The sequence below is a fragment of the Zonotrichia albicollis genome, chromosome 7 (assembly GCF_047830755.1).
Source record: "Zonotrichia albicollis isolate bZonAlb1 chromosome 7, bZonAlb1.hap1, whole genome shotgun sequence".
NCBI classification, from domain to species: domain Eukaryota; kingdom Metazoa; phylum Chordata; class Aves; order Passeriformes; family Passerellidae; genus Zonotrichia; species Zonotrichia albicollis.
In genome coordinates, this window is record NC_133825.1 from 11,220,053 (window position 1) to 11,236,381 (window position 16,329).

The 16,329-nt window shown below is 47.0% G+C and overlaps 1 protein-coding gene across 3 annotated transcripts in view; it reads left to right on the top strand.

Moving 5' to 3' along the window:
• Positions 1–14,159, top strand: part of LOC141729621 (structural maintenance of chromosomes flexible hinge domain-containing protein 1-like) — a 38,595-nt gene extending 24,436 nt beyond the window's left edge. The window contains exons 13-21 of one of the 3 annotated variants that reach the window (XM_074544328.1): positions 56–253; positions 337–450; positions 927–1,033; positions 1,315–1,397; positions 1,550–1,663; positions 3,893–3,970; positions 4,050–4,169; positions 6,553–6,727; positions 7,258–7,685. In XM_074544328.1, coding sequence (XP_074400429.1) covers positions 56–253; positions 337–450; positions 927–1,033; positions 1,315–1,397; positions 1,550–1,663; positions 3,893–3,970; positions 4,050–4,169; positions 6,553–6,727; positions 7,258–7,501 — 1,233 coding nt within the window. In that variant the 3' untranslated portion in view covers positions 7,502–7,685. Of the gene's footprint in view, positions 1–55; positions 254–336; positions 451–926; positions 1,034–1,314; positions 1,398–1,549; positions 1,664–3,892; positions 3,971–4,049; positions 4,170–6,552; positions 6,728–7,257; positions 7,686–14,046 lie in introns of those variants that run through there. The other 2 variants (XM_074544329.1, XM_074544330.1) reach the window with 2 other exon arrangements.
• The last annotated feature ends 2,170 nt before the right edge of the window (positions 14,160–16,329 follow it).

Consider the following 16,329-nt stretch of genomic DNA (forward strand, 5'->3'; position numbering starts at 1 on the left):
ATTCAGATTTTATAGTACATTGTTAATATGTACTTATTTTGTAATCTCTTTATAGGAGCAGCGAATGAAAATTGACAGAGAATTTGCTCTGTGGCTCAAAGACTGTCATGAAAAATATGACAAACAGATAAAATTCACAGTCTTCAAAGGAATAACTGTACGTACTGATGTATTATCCAAAAGAATGCAGAGCCCTTGGACAATGTATGCTGCAATAGAGTGGGATGGAAAAATATACAAAACTGGACAGCTGGTAAGTTAGTTAAACCCTATGAAAGGCAGATACTGTGCATTTGATGCAGGAGTAATGAATTAATTGGTGTCTTCTGCTTATAGGTGAAAACTACTAAGACTCATCCAATATTCTATGGAAGCATTGAGAAATTTTACTTGTATGGGGACCATGATGGGGATATATTTGCCACTGGGGGAAAGGTTCAAATTGCTTTGGTAAGAAGAAACACAGAAAGGATTCACACAGCTAGTGTGGATATTAAATCTTTAAACATAAAGATATGTTTAAGCATAAAGATATTAAATCTTTAATCTGACCTGATTAAATTACTTTAAATAACAGTAAATACCTTTAATGTAATTTTTTACAATCAGCAGTCTAGAAATACTCAACTTGAGCTTTAATGTGAATATATTAAAATTATTATTTATTATGAACAGTCTGATTTATAAAGATTTGTGTATGGAATAAAGTATCACAGTTAACATCAATAGTATATTGTGCATCCATTTGTAACCCTTGTGGTTTCAGCAAATTTTAAAACAGTGTCTTGTAGTTTCACCAGGTAGTATTTGTTAGCATATTGCATTATGTCTTTGTTGACTTGTTTAGTCTCTTGATTGGGAGGTCTTTCTCATCTGATGTATTATAAAGTCTGGCCACTTATAACTGCACTGAATTTTTATTTCAGGAACCACAGGCATTGTATGCTGAAACGAAAATTATTCCAATCTCAAAACTTGACAGAACAGTGTCTGACAAAGTTGTGAAAAAATACATAGAGGATGAAATGGCAAGGTAAGCACTAAGTAACAATTACATAATTGTGGAGTCCCTAATTATAGTTCTTGTATTTAATCAGGAATCAAAGAAAGTTCAGTTTTATTCCCAAATGGAATAGCAGTCAACTGTTTCAGTAGAAACCAAAAAAAAAAAAAAAACAAGAAGAAATAGGTTGGGATTTGGATTTTTTTTCCCTACCACAAAAATAGTTTCATGTGTATTTAACTAAAGGTAAATTGCTCTTTATTATTTTAACTTACTGCAAAAATGTTCACCCTTTTTTTTTTTTCTATTAGACTTCCTGATAAATTATCAGTAACATGGCCTGAAGGAGATGAGTTATTACCAAATGAAACAAGATTTGCTGGTACACCAATAGGTATATTTTTTTCTTCCAAATACGAAAGCATTAAATGCCAATTAAAAAATATATTGTGCGCCCTTGTTAAAAAGATAAGCATACAGAAATCTCTGATCACTTTTAATTTACAACATATTTTAAATGTCTGTCATCTTTCATTTTAAATTCAGGAGCATTAAGAATAGAAATTTTAAATAAAAAAGGAGAAGCAATGCAAAAACTTCCAGGTACAAGCCACGGAGGTTCAAAGAAACTTCTTGTTGAACTCAAAGTTATTTTGCATTGTGAGTATTTCATTATATTTAATTGTATCTTTATTATTTTTAAAGTGCATAATGGATAATAAGGTATTCAATTGTATAATATATGTATATATTTAAAATACATATTTGAATTTGATAAATGGATGTCGTAGTTAGACAATATTCCATCAATTCATGTTGCATTTCAAAGCCACTTTGCATGAAATGACAACTGCCTCAATACCATGTATTGTCTTAAATGCTGTATTTTGTTTACATCTTCTGTCACAAGTAAGGAGGGCCTAACAATTCCAACCTGTTCTACTTAACCTGCATAAGAACATGGGTAAAATGGATAATGTTTCTGTAGGTAATGTAGCAATTTATGAGATACATAAAAGTGGGGATCAGACTTGTTTAGTATCTAACATAAATTTGCTTCAGAATTTTTAAAAAATCAAGGGTTTTTTTAATTTATTCGTTTGTGGTTTCCATTTGGTGGGTATTTCACCTGATGCTCTCACATTGCATTATTAAGAATTGTGTTCTGTCCAATGCAAATGAAATCACTCAAATTTTGTTTTGTTTAAAACACTAAATTCTCTGAAAACTCCAATTCTGCACATGTCAAATGTATTTAACTTGTAGAAACCTAAAATCTTCTTTCTTTCCATACACCATAAGAAAATCCAAATCCTTTATCTGTTAGGAGTTGTAAAAATAGCTTTATGAGTGCTGAGGTTATTGTAGTGGTACATGTCAAGGAAACCAAAAGAAGTATCTTAGCTCAGTTTAGTGTATATGTCATGAGGCTACACGTGGTATTTTAATGGCACTTAGTTCATGGGAGCCGGCTGCTGTGCATGACCATTGTCCAGCATAGTGTGCTGGGGCATAAAGAGGTTGGAATTGAACAAAAGCTGTTCATTTAATCTAGATTATCAAATTGTCTCCTATCAGCATGTGTGACACACCAGTGTTTTGTAAATTTAATAAGATAGGGCATCATGATGTCAGGAAGTATGGACTTGAGAGAGACCTGGTGTTTATGTTGTTCTGTTTTGTCAGGGTCGTTCCTAGGATCACTGAAAAGTCTGCCTTCAGACCTTTCATGTCTCCTGACTCATTCATTGATGGAAATTTGTACTTCTAACTGTTTCTACTACTTCTTGTGTTTTTCTCTACTCAGTTGAAGAATCAGTAGTGTAATCCTCATCTTCTTCATCAGAACAATAAATAAATCCCATAAGTGATGATTTGGGCATAGCACACCTAGCAAAACTCAAACCCTTAATTGTATAAATGAGAGAAATGTGGTTACACCCATACAAAGTCCAAGAGCAAATATAATGTACAAAAAGTTTCTCTTCTCTTTTGAGGAGTGGAATACTTGGTGAACTGTAGTATGGGCTACCAAGAGACCTGAGCTATGAGAAACCTAATCTCTTACTGGGGAGTCTTATTATACAAGCTTCAGTTCAAAATTAGGGTTTGAATTAGGGTAAGAGAATGATAAAATCTTGTTGACAGCTCTTAATTTATCTTACGTATGCCATTTGGTGCAAAGACAGGGTAATGAAACAGTTTTGCTTAGCTATAAAACAATTTGTATTTCTACTGCATTTCTTTTTGTTCAGTGTAGTCTTATTGCAGTCACATTCTATATTCTGAAGTGTGTTTTGTTGGAAAATAAAAAGTATTACTACCTCTTGACACTTCCAACAATAAATCTTACTTCTGTGTTTATCTTAGGTTATAGAACCAGTCACTAGAACTGCCTCAGAGTTTCAGTGTGTTATATTTTTGTATATGTTTTAATTCTACAGAGGTTTATAAAGATAAAACAATTTGGAGCAAAACAGGAGGGTTTTTTTCCAGTAATATTTTCTGTCAACTGCACATTTTTATCATTGCTCCCATTGAAGCAATTTTGCTACAGTCATTTGTCAGTTTGATCCATTGCCAGCATGGAGTGCAGAGTGCTCACAGTTACAGGGAATGTACTACCAAAGAGCTAACGAAATGCAACTTTACAAACCTGCTTCTTTCAGTGCAATGTGCCTGAGGCTAGCAAGTTTTAATTAAAATGGGATTAGACAGGGAACTCATTTGTTTAGCTGTGATCATTGTGTTTAGTTGTAAAGCTGAATTGATGTTAGTTAGAGATCCAGAAGTGATAGTAATACTAAATAATAAGTGATACTAATGCTTGAAAAAGTTAAGAATTATGGTGTAAAATTTAAATACATGAGCTAAGTGTTTGTTTTGCAGCACCTACTGAGAATAAAGAAATAATTTCCCATATCAGTCAGCATGGAGGCAAGTGGCCATACTGGTTTAAAAAAATGGGTAAGTTGCATATTCAATATCTTCCGTTTATTTGTTTGTTTTTTTTTTTCTTTCTAATTGTACTTTTATATCTGTTTAGAAAATCTTCAGAAACTTGGTAACTACTCCTTGAAACTGCAAGTAGTGTTGAATGAAAGTAATGCAGACACTTATGCAGGAAGGCCTCTGCCATCTAAAGTATTTAAATTTACTATTGTAGGTAAGAATTCCCATCTTTTTTCCTAATTCAGTGTTTCTGTTTGATTCATATTATATCAAAATTTGTGATGTCCTAGTTGAGACGTGGTTTTCAGCACTGAAAAGTAGCATTTGCATGTCAAATTTGATGAATTTCCAGGAAACAATGGGGTTTTGTGGTAGGTTTTGATCTCATGTGTAATGTGTTGGCTCTGTGGCAGGCAGTTTTACATAAAAAAATAAAACTCCTTGATGTGAACTTTCCTAAATGTATGTATAAAAAACAAACTTAAACTTCATTAGAATCCCCCTTTTTCCTCATGCCATTGACATAAATATTCTTTCATAAAACTAATATTCATTAGGCTAACTGTCATGCATAAACCACAGAAATGCATTAAAAAACAGGTTATACGTTTAAAATAAACATGTTGAGTTTGAAGTATTTTTTTAAATTAATTAATTAAGGAAGAATCCTATGCAAAACTAAATTCTCATTTGGTTGTAACGAATGTGTCTCTTTACTGCAATTCTTACTAGAATGTTCATTTCAGAAAGGGTTGGAGTGAAGGGAGAGGTGTTGAGGTAGCCTGGAGCTTGATGATGGTGCCAGTTATTGTTGAGTGTTTGTGGCTGAGAGAACGGGGAACGCCAACAAGGCAGATATTGTGCTGGGAGTCTGTTACAGACCACCCAGCCAGGATGCAGAGGCAGATTGAATACATAAACAGCTGGGAGAAGTGTCACAATGACTAGTCCTTGTTCTTATGGGGGGCTTCCCCTTTACCAGATGTGTGCTGGAAATGTAACACAGCAGAGAGGAAATGGTCTAGGAGGTTCCTGGAGACTTTTGAAGAGAACTTGCTGAGCTGACACAACTGGTGAGGGAGCCAGCTGGGCAGGGAGCCCTATCTCCTTTGTGACTTTCTCTTTGAGAATAGAGAAGGACTGGTGGGTGGTTGGAGGCTGTCTTGAGCATATCAATCATAAAATGGATGTTTACAGTGTTTACTGTCATCTTGGACTTCCAGAGGGCAGGATTTGGCCTGTTAGGTGAATGGTTGGTTGACAGAGTCCCTTGGGAGGTAGTTCTGAAGGGCAGAGGAATCCAGAAAGGCTGGAAGAAGAAGAGCAAAAAGGAAGCTCACAATCTGAACTTCAGGAGAAGACTCTGTCCTCTTCAAAGATCTGCCTGTTAGAGCTCTATGGAAAGAGGCCCTGGACAGACTGGAGGCCCAAACAAGTTTGTTAGTATTCACAGTCACTTCCAAGCTCAAGTCTGGTTCATCACAATGAGTGGAAAGTCGGACAAAAATTCCTGGAGGCTTGCATGGATGAACAAGGAGCTACTGGCAAAACTCAACACAGAGAAGTATACAGAAGGTGGAAATGGAACCAAGTAACTGGAGAGGAATGCAGACACCATCCAAGCATGCAGGGATGGGGTTAGGAAAGCCAAAGTCCAATTGGAATTGAAAATAGAGTCACTAGCAAGTGATATCAAAGTCTACATGACAGACTTCTTTAAATACATAGGTGACAAAAGGATGGCTGAAATAAACGTGAGCCCACTGTTGAATGAGGCAGGGAACACAGGATGTGGAAAAGGCTGAGATACTGAAATCATCTGCCTTAGTATTTATTAGTAAGACAGACCTCAGGAATCCCAGACCCCAAAGACCTTCCCCTGGTGCAAGGTCTGGGACAAGGAGGATACACCCTTGGTGGAAGATGATCAGGCCAGGGAATACCTAAGCAAACTGGTGATACCTATGTTCATGGGCCATGATGGGATGCACTCATGAACCAGAGAGAGCTGACTGATATCCTTATGAGGCCACTCACACTAATTAAATAATCGTGGCAATTGAGAGAACTGCCTGATGTTTTGAGGAAAGCATCACTCCCATCAACAGAAATCAGGAAGGGGGCACACAGAGCTACAGGCCAGTCAACTTCATTTCAGTTTGTGGAAAGGTGAGGGGCAACTAATCTCTTTTTAAAAAATTAGTCTAGGTGTTATTAAATCAAGAACTGATGTAATAAATTCACCTTGGCTCCCGACTGGGCAGGGGATGCACTGGCTCCTGACAGGGCCTGACTCTGTGCCCTGGGGCTGGGGGAGCTGTCACGGGGCAGGGAGGGCCAGGGCTGGCAGTGGCTGCTCAGGGATGGCTTTGGCCCATGTCCCTCCAAGCAGCCACTGCCCAAGCAGCTGCGCTGCCCCCGGGCTCTCCTCTCGGCCTGCTGGGCTTTGTTGGGTGGCACAGCCTGTGCCAAGGGGCGGCAAGGTGCCTGCAGGCCCCAGCTCTGGGGGAAACCAAGAACGTCCTGCCTGCATCCACCGTGCTGCCAGCTCAGTAGTGCAGCACAGCACGGGCTGACGCTCCTCATTGCTCCCACAGAAGTGCTTGGCATGTCAGACACAAACGCCCAGAATCCACGGAAAACACCGAGAATTATCTGCCCCCAGGACGTGCGCAGGTCCTGCATGATAGGCACGGTAGTGACACTGTTCACTGTGCCAATTTCCGTGGGACTGTGCTATGCTGGGTTCCGGTTGTGGAAGGGAAAGAAACGGTAAGTGTTGGCCCATCTCTACCCTCCAGCTTCTTTATAGGCTGCACATAGTCAAGAACATTCAGGGAACAGAAATGCTGCTGTGGAGTTGTGGCCAGTCCATGGTTGTCCAACTAACTGTGCTGAGGGTCCTGCTGCTGCTCAGAGCTTTCATTGGCCTCCTAATTGCTGGGCCTTGTCCTGGGGTGCCCGCTGGGGCTGCAGCCAGTGCTGGCTCCCACTGAGGCTGCCTGGCCCAGAGCAGCCCCGGGGACACAGGGCAGAGGCAAAGCACGGTGGGGAGGAGAAAGAGCAGGGACGAGATTGCCCTTGAAAGGCAGAGGTGCTCTGGGGCCCACTCCTGGCCACGGAGCCTGCCCAGAGCTGTGTCCTGCTCGCCGGGGCCTTGAGGGGCAGCTGTGCAGCTGGGCCAAGCTGTGCCAGCAGCTCCAGCCGTGCTGGGGAGCCTTGCCAGCTCTGGGCCCTGCTGTGCAGGAGGCTCCCTGTGTGCCACTGGCACCTGGGCCCTCAGCCACCTCCTCTCTCCACAGTCGCGCTGCCGCCGCTCCAGCATCCCGGCCGAGAAGGCGTGCCTCTCCCTCTCCCCCAGAGAGCCCAGAGACCGTCGCCTTTGACAGCTCTCACCCGAGGCCTCGGCAGCAGGAGTTGCCCAAGAAAGCAGAGCACCAACCCTCCGTGCCTCCCCCACGGCCCCCCAGCAAGGCCTTGAAGCGGAAGCCTCCCGAGATCCCCCCACCTCCACCCCTCCCGAGCCCGCCGCCCTGGTCCAACTAGGACTGCAACTGGGCTAGCCTCGCAGGGCTTGGGCCACCAACAGCTTGGGCACCTGCCCTCCTCTACAATTAGCCCGTGTTACCTACGGGCAACAGCCAGAGTCCGTTTTCATACTCTTGGACCTTCAACAGGAAGGGCTGAAGATTCTTCCCATGCCCTTTCTCATCCTTTACCTCTTTCATTTTCATACAGTTGGGTGCTCGTTGCATCTCTTAAAGACTTTATTAGCACTGCATGTTTTGCCTTACCTGTCAAGGGAAAAAAAATAAAAAAATTATTCAGTTCTGATTTCATTTTTAGTGCGATTTGGCCGCTCACATTTTGAGGAATTAATTTTCCACGATACTTCTTCCCTTTTTCCTTACTATCCATAAAAAGTTCATCTGGACAAAAAAATCGCCAGCATTACTGAGATTTACCTCAAAGCCCAGAGGGGAATCTAGCACCAAATATTCTTCCTCTGCACTGCACAACAAGAAATATTCAGAAGAATATTCACTGGCAGCTGAGGCTCGTGGAACTCCCAGAATACTGAGCCTGCAGAGGAGGCACACAGCCCTGGCAGTGGCTGAGGGGACTTCTCCTCACAGACTCCTCTGAAAGTGTGTCACTCCAGGAGGAGAAAGCCTTTAAACCTGTGCCTTACCTTCTTCCTGTGCTAAAATGTAAGGTTCCTCCTGAGCTACAAACAATTCTCCATTCCTCAACAAAGCTACTCATGTTCGTGACTTATCTTAAAGAGCAAAGGCAAATGCGGTCAGAAATTTCTCATCAAAGCCTGTTTGCAGAGAAACGCCACCATATGTGAGAAAATAGTTCTTAGCATCAGCTCAGTCAAACGAAAGGCAACCCTGAACTGAGCAGCGCTTTAAGTGAACTTGAATTCTCTTTCCTCACCTATCAGCCGGGTTGGTTTGCTCTTTTTTGTCCTAGAGAGAACATTAGAACAATTTGCTCTTGGCAGGACTCCTTGCATGGCTCCGGCTGTAAATGTGTTGGGCTATAGCACAGGGCCAGGGGGGAGCTCAGCAGCCTCATCAGAGCCCAGGGCCACGGCCCTTCCCTGTCGGGGCCCGAGCCTGGCCCGGCCCGGCCTGGCCCCAGGGGATGGGCTCCGCCCGCCCGCTGTGCCCGCAGACAGGCCCAAGGCTTTGCAAGAGGCTTTCTCCCAGCTTTGCAAAACCTCGGCCAAGTGACCCTTTGCTGTGCTGAGAAGAGTAAAAACCCCCTCAAATGTAACCCCGCTGCACACCTCATGAGGGGTGCCTGCACACCTTAGGAGAGGCCGTCAATACTCCTTTGTGATTCCTGAGGGATCCCTGCACCCCTCGGTATGGACCCGAAAATATCCATGTGTGCCTCATGAGGGATCCCTTCACCCCTCAGCAGGGACCCCAAAATATCACTGTGTGCCTCATGAGGGACCCCTTCACCTCTGAGCACAGATCCCAAAATATCACATTGTGCCTCATGAGGTTCAGGCCCAGGTCATCCCCCAGAAGGCAATGTGCCCTCAGCCCAGGGACGCTCATCATGGGCTCCCCCAGCCCTCGGGTCCCCGCCGCTGGTCACAGCAGCCCCTGCCTGGCTCCTGCCTGCCCACACCATGGGCATCCACGGCTGCTCCTGGCCATGGAGCTCAGCCAGCGCTGCTGCCGGGTGGGCTTTGCTGCTGCTGCCACCCGGACACTGGGCTGACAGCTCCATTTCTTTATTGCAACAGAACAGCCCATTCGGGAAGTGCTGCAGTGCCCGATTTCCTCAGCCCGACTAGCTGCCAACACCAACACCCAGAGTGGGCCGCCCCCAGAAAACTGTCAACTCTGGGGTTTGGCTGTAGGGCACGGCTGCTTTACAGCACGGGTGGAGTGCGCGGGGGTAGGGACAAGGAACAGGGAGAGGTCTTCTGTATGTTTATTCCCCGCAGAGTCAGCGACAGAAATACACTGAATTAAAGGCCTACACTGATTTCCAAACTGCGGAGGTGCCTGGGGAGGATACAGTCTTTAGCCAGTTGGGAGAAACTGAGGGTGGAACACAAGGCGGGGAATACATTGTTTAAACCAATAGGGGATTAGAGGGGAGGAGGACAACTTAAACAAACCAATAGAGTTTCAAAGCATCCCAAATGGACAGGGAAGTTTCTAGAGAAAGGGGCAGGATTGGGGAGGGATTGACATTGAATGGGAGGAGGAACAGGGAACAAAAGGGCAGGACTTTGGGGAGATGGACAAGTAGGGGAAAGCCAACAACACGGGGGGGGGGGGGGGGCGGGGGGGGGAAGGAACAACCCATTGGCAATAAAATGTGGTATAACAATACCAAATAAGGGGGTGTCATAAAACTGACTACTAGGACCGCATTACAATCAAAAACATGCACTGCAACAGGGAAGCTCTCAGTCAGGGCTGTGTTGAGTGCTTCCAAATCCTTTCCAGCATCAATAGAACGTCAAACTTGCCCTTATCCCATGCAAACAGAGTGTTCCCCAACAGCAAACCATTCCAAGGTCCTCTGAGAAATATGTATTTTATGATTGGCTTTTTGCTAATATAGCAGCCATAGAACACTGCAATTTGTCAGAGAAAAAGAATGTATTGCTCTCCTATCAGAAGAAACTAACTTCTTCCTGCGTCGCTCAGCCCTCAGGAAGCCGGTTAGGATTAAGAGGGAGAAGTTGACGAGGACCAGACAAAATCCTGTGTTTGAATGGAAGTTATGCATCATATACGAGATGCACAAATATGCAACAGGTTATTGTTTTTAAGGGTTAATCCTCTGTTAATGTCTGTCCTTTTTCGGGCTTATGCTGCCCAGAAAATAGGTACCCAGATGTCTGTAACTCTATCATTCTATTGTCTCCTATTGTCCTAATCCAAATTGTCCAAAATTTTTAGCACTCTAATGATATTGCTATTTTTATAACCAATTTATTAAAAATAAAGTTTTACAATTTTACAAACAAGTGATTGCCATTTTTCACACCCCTCCTGGGAATCAGGAACACGTGTGGTGGGGCCGGCTGCACCTGTGGGAGCAATGGGGAGCATCAGCCCGTGCTGTGCTGCTCTGCTGAGCTGGCAGCATGGTGGATGCGAGCAGGACGTTCTCCGTTTGCCCCAGAGCTGGGGCCTGCAGGCACCTTGCTGCCCCTTGGCACAGGCTGTGCCACCCAACAAAGCCCAGCAGGCCGGGAGGAGAGCCCGGGGGCAGCGCAGCTGCTTGGGCAGTGGCTGCTTGGAGGGACACGGGCCAAAGCCATCCCTGAGCAGCCACTGCCAGCCCTGGCCCTCCCTGCCCCGTTACAGCTCCCCCAGCCACAGGGAACTGACTGACAAAAACTCCACAGCCAGCAAAGAGATTGTCCCAGTGATTGTCTGCTGCTCTTCTTCCCTGCAGTTGGTCTCAGAAACAGCCCTTACACTGCTCTAAATGCCCACCCATGGGCCGACCAGCCCCTATGCTTTTCCAGTCTGCTCTCAGAAATTTTGCAACAAATCCACCAATAAATTCCAGGTTAACTCTGGGAATTGCACTCTACAGTTTGCTTCATTTTTTCCCAATCCCTGGAATTTCCTGTATATACTAATTGACTTAATGACCTCTGATTCTTTTCAGTGTTTTTTTTTTTTTTGTATTGAGACAGATGAAACAGCCTTATTGGTTTTAGTATTGGCAGGTCTGGTTTTTTTCTTAGCAAGGTGGTTTACTTATTATCTACATGTAAACATAGTTTTACTTATGGTATTTTTTTCCCCAATTACTTTGGCAATCTGTCATTCACTTCTTAGTCAATGTTCCATATATGAACAATTTTGAATCTCTTTTTATAGAAATATAAAGATCTCAGAAACCTGTCTTTTTAATTTTGATGACACTCTTTCTCCTGATTCCCAGCTTTTACAATGATCCTTTTTGAAACATCCCTGAGGATAGGTAGAGTTACTTGGGAAATACTTGGCTTAACCTGGGAATGCATTATTACTTTTAGTGCTATAAACCTACATTGCTTCAAGCTTCACAGCCACAGTCATGATTTGTGGCTCAAGGCATGGATGCCTGTCTGAATTAAAACAATGTTTGTGAGGCAGCTGAAGAGCTTGGACCTCAGACATTGAAATTCCTGGGAGGAGAAGGAGGAGGAAAAAAGGATAAAATCATGTTTCAAAGGTTTTTTTTCACTTCTAGTATGCCAGAAATATGGTAGACTACACGTGTCTTCAAGTGTCATTTAATTCCAGAACAACTCTCTACAATGCCAGTCACCAGGCCAAATTACTCAAGACTTTGCAACCTAATGCATCAGCTTTAGTTCTAGTGACAGGTAGGCCTTAATTCCTGTCCGATTAGAGCAAATCCACAAAACAATCTTGCCTCTGTGTGAATGGCAAGAAGAATTTGCTTGTGAACAGGTGAATATGTCCCACTCAATCATGAACAAAATTTGCCTTGACTTGGAAGCAAGTAGACAAGGAGCAATGCAGGATTTGAGTTTCATTCAGTGATAAATGGGGCAAGAAGTTGTAGCAAATTCCCTGTTTTGCAGAACACAAGTACTGATACAGCCAATAATGCACCCACATGAAGGGATCTTCAGGACATTCCTTTATTTCTTAACTAGGAATGGGCAGCAAAATGCTGGCATTTATCTGAGCTACAGCAGTGTTCCTCCCCTGTTTCTCCTTGAGCACACTGTCTGTTGTTTGCAGACTTCACTGCCCAGACCATGAATGCTCTCAGGGCCAATTGCTAAAGGACCCAACTACCAAAATACAGGTGCCACATAATCACCCCAGCACTAATCCAGCACTGCTTTGATAGTGCCCAGGAACACAGAATGGCTTGGCTTGGAAGGGACATTTAAAGGCCATCTAGTCCAATGCCCTGCACTGAGCAGGGACACCTTTAAGTAGGTCAGGTTGCTCAGAGCGTGAGCTTGAATGTTTGCAGGGATGGATGTCCACCTCTCTGGGCAACCTGTGCCAGGCTTTCAAACCCTACAGTGAAAGAATGGGTTTCTTTTGTCCAGTCTGAATGGACCGTCTTTTGGACTAAAACCATTCCCCCTCGCTCTGCTCACAAAAGGCTCTACTACAAGTTCTGTCCCATCTCTTTTACAAGCCCCCTTCAGGTACTGAAAGGCAGCAATCAGGTCTCCCTTGAGTCTGCTCTCTTCCAGGCTGAACGCCACCAGCTCTCCCAGCCTGTCTCCAAAGCAGAAGGGCTCCAGCCCTCAGAGCATTTTGTCCCTCCTCTGGACTAGATCCAACAGGACCATGGCCTTCCTGTGTGGGGAGCCCAGAGCTGGATGCAGTACTCTGTCGTGGTAGAGATGGAGACAGTACAAAGCAACACACTCCGTTTCCAGAAGGCTTCAAACCCTGTTTTTATTCTAGCATGCATGCTTGTTCTACATTCTTACAAAGCTCCTAAGTTTGCACTTTACTCACTGGTCATGAGAGACAAGCAAAGTGCTTCTTGGAATAGGCAGTTCCAGATTTATCTTATTTATCCTTCTTTCTTTCTTGGTTTCTATGTCAACAACCTTGGTAGGGATTCTTTCAGGGCTAAACATGGATCCTCTTATCAAACTTCTCAATGACTCACAGAGGTCCCTGTAAAACCTCTTCCACAGTACTCCAGGTGGGGTCTCACCAGAGCAGAGGGGTGGAATCACCTCCTTCAAGCTGCTGGGCACTCTCCTTTGGATGCACATGGCTGGCTCATGTGCAGCCTCTCATCTTGCAGCACCCCCAAGTCCTTCTTGGCAGGGCTGCTCTCCATCCCTTCATGGCCCAGCCTGTGAGATCAGCTGGGCTGGGACTGTGTCACAGCCCTTGGACAGAGCAGCTCCCTGCCAAAGAAGGCAGATCCCAGTGCCCACACAACTCCACCCTGGCCATGAGGTCACAGCAGGCTCTGAGGTCACAGAGGTGCCAGAGCCCCGTGGTTGCACAGCAGCACAAGGAGCGAGCAGTCAGTGCTTGAGCACAACTGTTGCGGCAGCAGCAGTGGCAGTGGCAGCAGTGGTGCTGACATTGGGACAGCGGTGTCAGGACAGCGGTGGCAGCAAGAGCTGCGGGACTGGCAGAGGGCAAGGCACCATGGCCCTTGCTCTGCGCCTCTTCCTCCTGCCCCTCCTGGCCGTGGCCCTGCCTGCCAGGGCTGCCCAGGCTGCTCCGCTGCAAGCGCGGGGAGCAGGTGAGCCAGCAGCCTGGCTCCCCTTTCCCGGGACAGCGCTCCCTGCTCCCCGGGAAGCGCTGGGGATGGTTTTCCCCAGGGTATTTAGGGAGGGTTTCCACTGGGGGCGGGAGAGAGCGCCCATGGGCCCTGGGCTGACCGGGGATGTGTCACAGGGCCTGCAAAGAGGGTGGAGAGTGACCAGGAGCCAGCCCAGAGCTCCCCAGGCCCCTGTGCAGTTTGGGCTTGTGCATTCACATGTGGCTCCCATAGCCTTACATGGCCCCCTTGCAGTGCCCATTTACTGTAAGCAGTGGGGGATCCCAGCACACCATGGAAATGACCTGGTCTTTGCCCTCTTCTAGACTGGGACGATAAGATGGCTTATATGGAAAAGCTGGTGAATGACAATATGAAGACTCTAGGGCATGGTGGAGGCAAGTTCTCTGTGTTCCTTTCCTGAAAAATAATCAGTGTCCATGTGGCAAGGGCTCAGTCATGAGCCCTGTCCCTTAACACAATCTCTGGCTTTAAAGAATCTGGAAATCTTGCCCTGCTCCCTTCTGTGATCCCACAGGATCGCTGTCAGTGGGAGGAAGGATCATTTAGCTGTCCATCCTCCTCCCGTGTTCAATGCCAGTGTGTCCTTCTGTGTGCTCTGTGCAGCCACAGAGAAGAGCAGAGAGGGAAGGGGCCGGGCCCAGGGCTGTGCCCCGGGGCTGAGCCTCTCTCAGCTCCTTTGCCGGCCCCAGGGAGCCTGAGGTGCTCCTGCTGCCACTGCCAAGCCCTGGCCCTGCCTGGGGCTGGGTTTGGAGCTGCAGCAGCTCCAGGGAGTCCTTTCTGCCCCGACTGCCCCACAAGGGGCTCCTTCCATCCCAGTGTGGGGCCACTGCAGGCACGAGGTGCCCCTGGCCCTGCTCCTGAGTGGAAGGCCGAGCTGCGGGAGTGCCTTGGAGGGCACCAATCACGCAGGTGCTCTCACTGCCACTTGGGCCTGAAGGAGAAATGGAACTTCCCATTAAGGTCCTCCTAAATGGAAGAACCGAGACATAGGAGACATGAAATCCTTGGAGGCAGCGAAACATCTGGAGCAGATGCTGAATGACCTGGAGAGACGCCGTGGTGGGTGCATTTCCCTCTGCCTTGTCCTGGGGCTCAGCAGCTGGGGGCTTTGGCTGCACATCTGGATACGCCGTGCCCGGCACAGCGGGAAGGGATCCATGGCAGCCTCGCTGCCCCGCTGCTGCTTCCACGCCCTGCAGGGCTGTTTGCCAGCCTGGCCTGGCTCAGCTTCTCCCCAGCCTCTGCAGGAAGGCATTTGGCATCAGTTCACAGGCAGCCCAAACTGCACCACGAGCCATAGATGCCCTGAGATCCCCTGCAATTTCCTAATCTCCAGTCAGATCAGGTGTAGGGGCTTTTTCAGTCAGGGAGGGCCCTGGCCCAGCCCCAATAACCTGGCCATTTTCCTGATCCTTATCCACGACTTGACAAGTATTGTCTCCTGAAGTTGCCACCTCCTGCAATGGTTCCATCTGACCCAGCTGTCCTTTTTCCTTTCTCAAGCGATGGAGCAATAGTCCATGCAGGTGGGGCCATATCCTGTAGGAAGCAATGGCTTTGTGCCAGCCACTGAAGCAGGAAAGGAGAAGATGCCAGACATGAGCACAGGTACAGGAGATAATTGCTCCACCAGGCGCAGCCCTTGGTGGGGCTCTGTGGCGTCAGCTCTTTTCCCCAGGGCCTGCCCTTGCCCAGCCCGGCAGCAGCCAAAGCTGGAGGAGCCTCTGGAGCTCGTCCACAGCCCTGGGGAAAGAGGACTCGTGCACCAACATCGCTCCCTCTGCAGCTGCTCTGGAGCTGGCTCTGAGTGCCCAGAGGCCCAAGGCACAGGAGCAGCCCCAAGCGGGAGCCCTGCCGCCAGCCCAGGGCCAGAGCCAGCCTTGGCTCCCGACTGGGCAGGGGATGCACTGGCTCCTGACAGGGCCTGACTCTGTGCCCTGGGGCTGGGGGAGCTGTCACGGGGCAGGGAGGGCCAGGGCTGGCAGTGGCTGCTCAGGGATGGCTTTGGCCCGTGTCCCTCCAAGCAGCCACTGCCCAAGCTGCTGCGCTGCCCCCGGGCTCTCCTCCCGGCCTGCTGGGCTTTGTTGGGTGGCACAGCCTGTGCCAAGGGGCGGCAAGGTGCCTGCAGGCCCCAGCTCTGGGGGAAACCAAGAACGTCCTGCCTGCATCCACCGTGCTGCCAGCTCAGTAGTGCAGCACAGCACGGGCTGACGCTCCTCATTGCTCCCACAGAAGTGCTTGGCATGTCAGACACAAACGCCCAGAATCCACGGAAAACACCTAGAATTATCTGCCCCCAGGACGTGCGCAGGTCCTGCATGATAGGCACGGTAGTGACACTGTTCACTGTGCCAATTTCCGTGGGACTGTGCTATGCTGGGTTCCGGTTGTGGAAGGGAAAGAAACGGTAAGTGTTGGCCCATCTCTACCCTCTAGCTTCTTTATAGGCTGCACATAGTCAAGAACATTCAGGGAACAGAAATGCTGCTGTGGAGTTGTGGCCAGTCCATGGTTGTCCAACTAACTGTGCTGAGGGTCCTGCTGCTGCTCAGAGCTTTCATTGGCCTCCTAATTGCTGGGCCTTG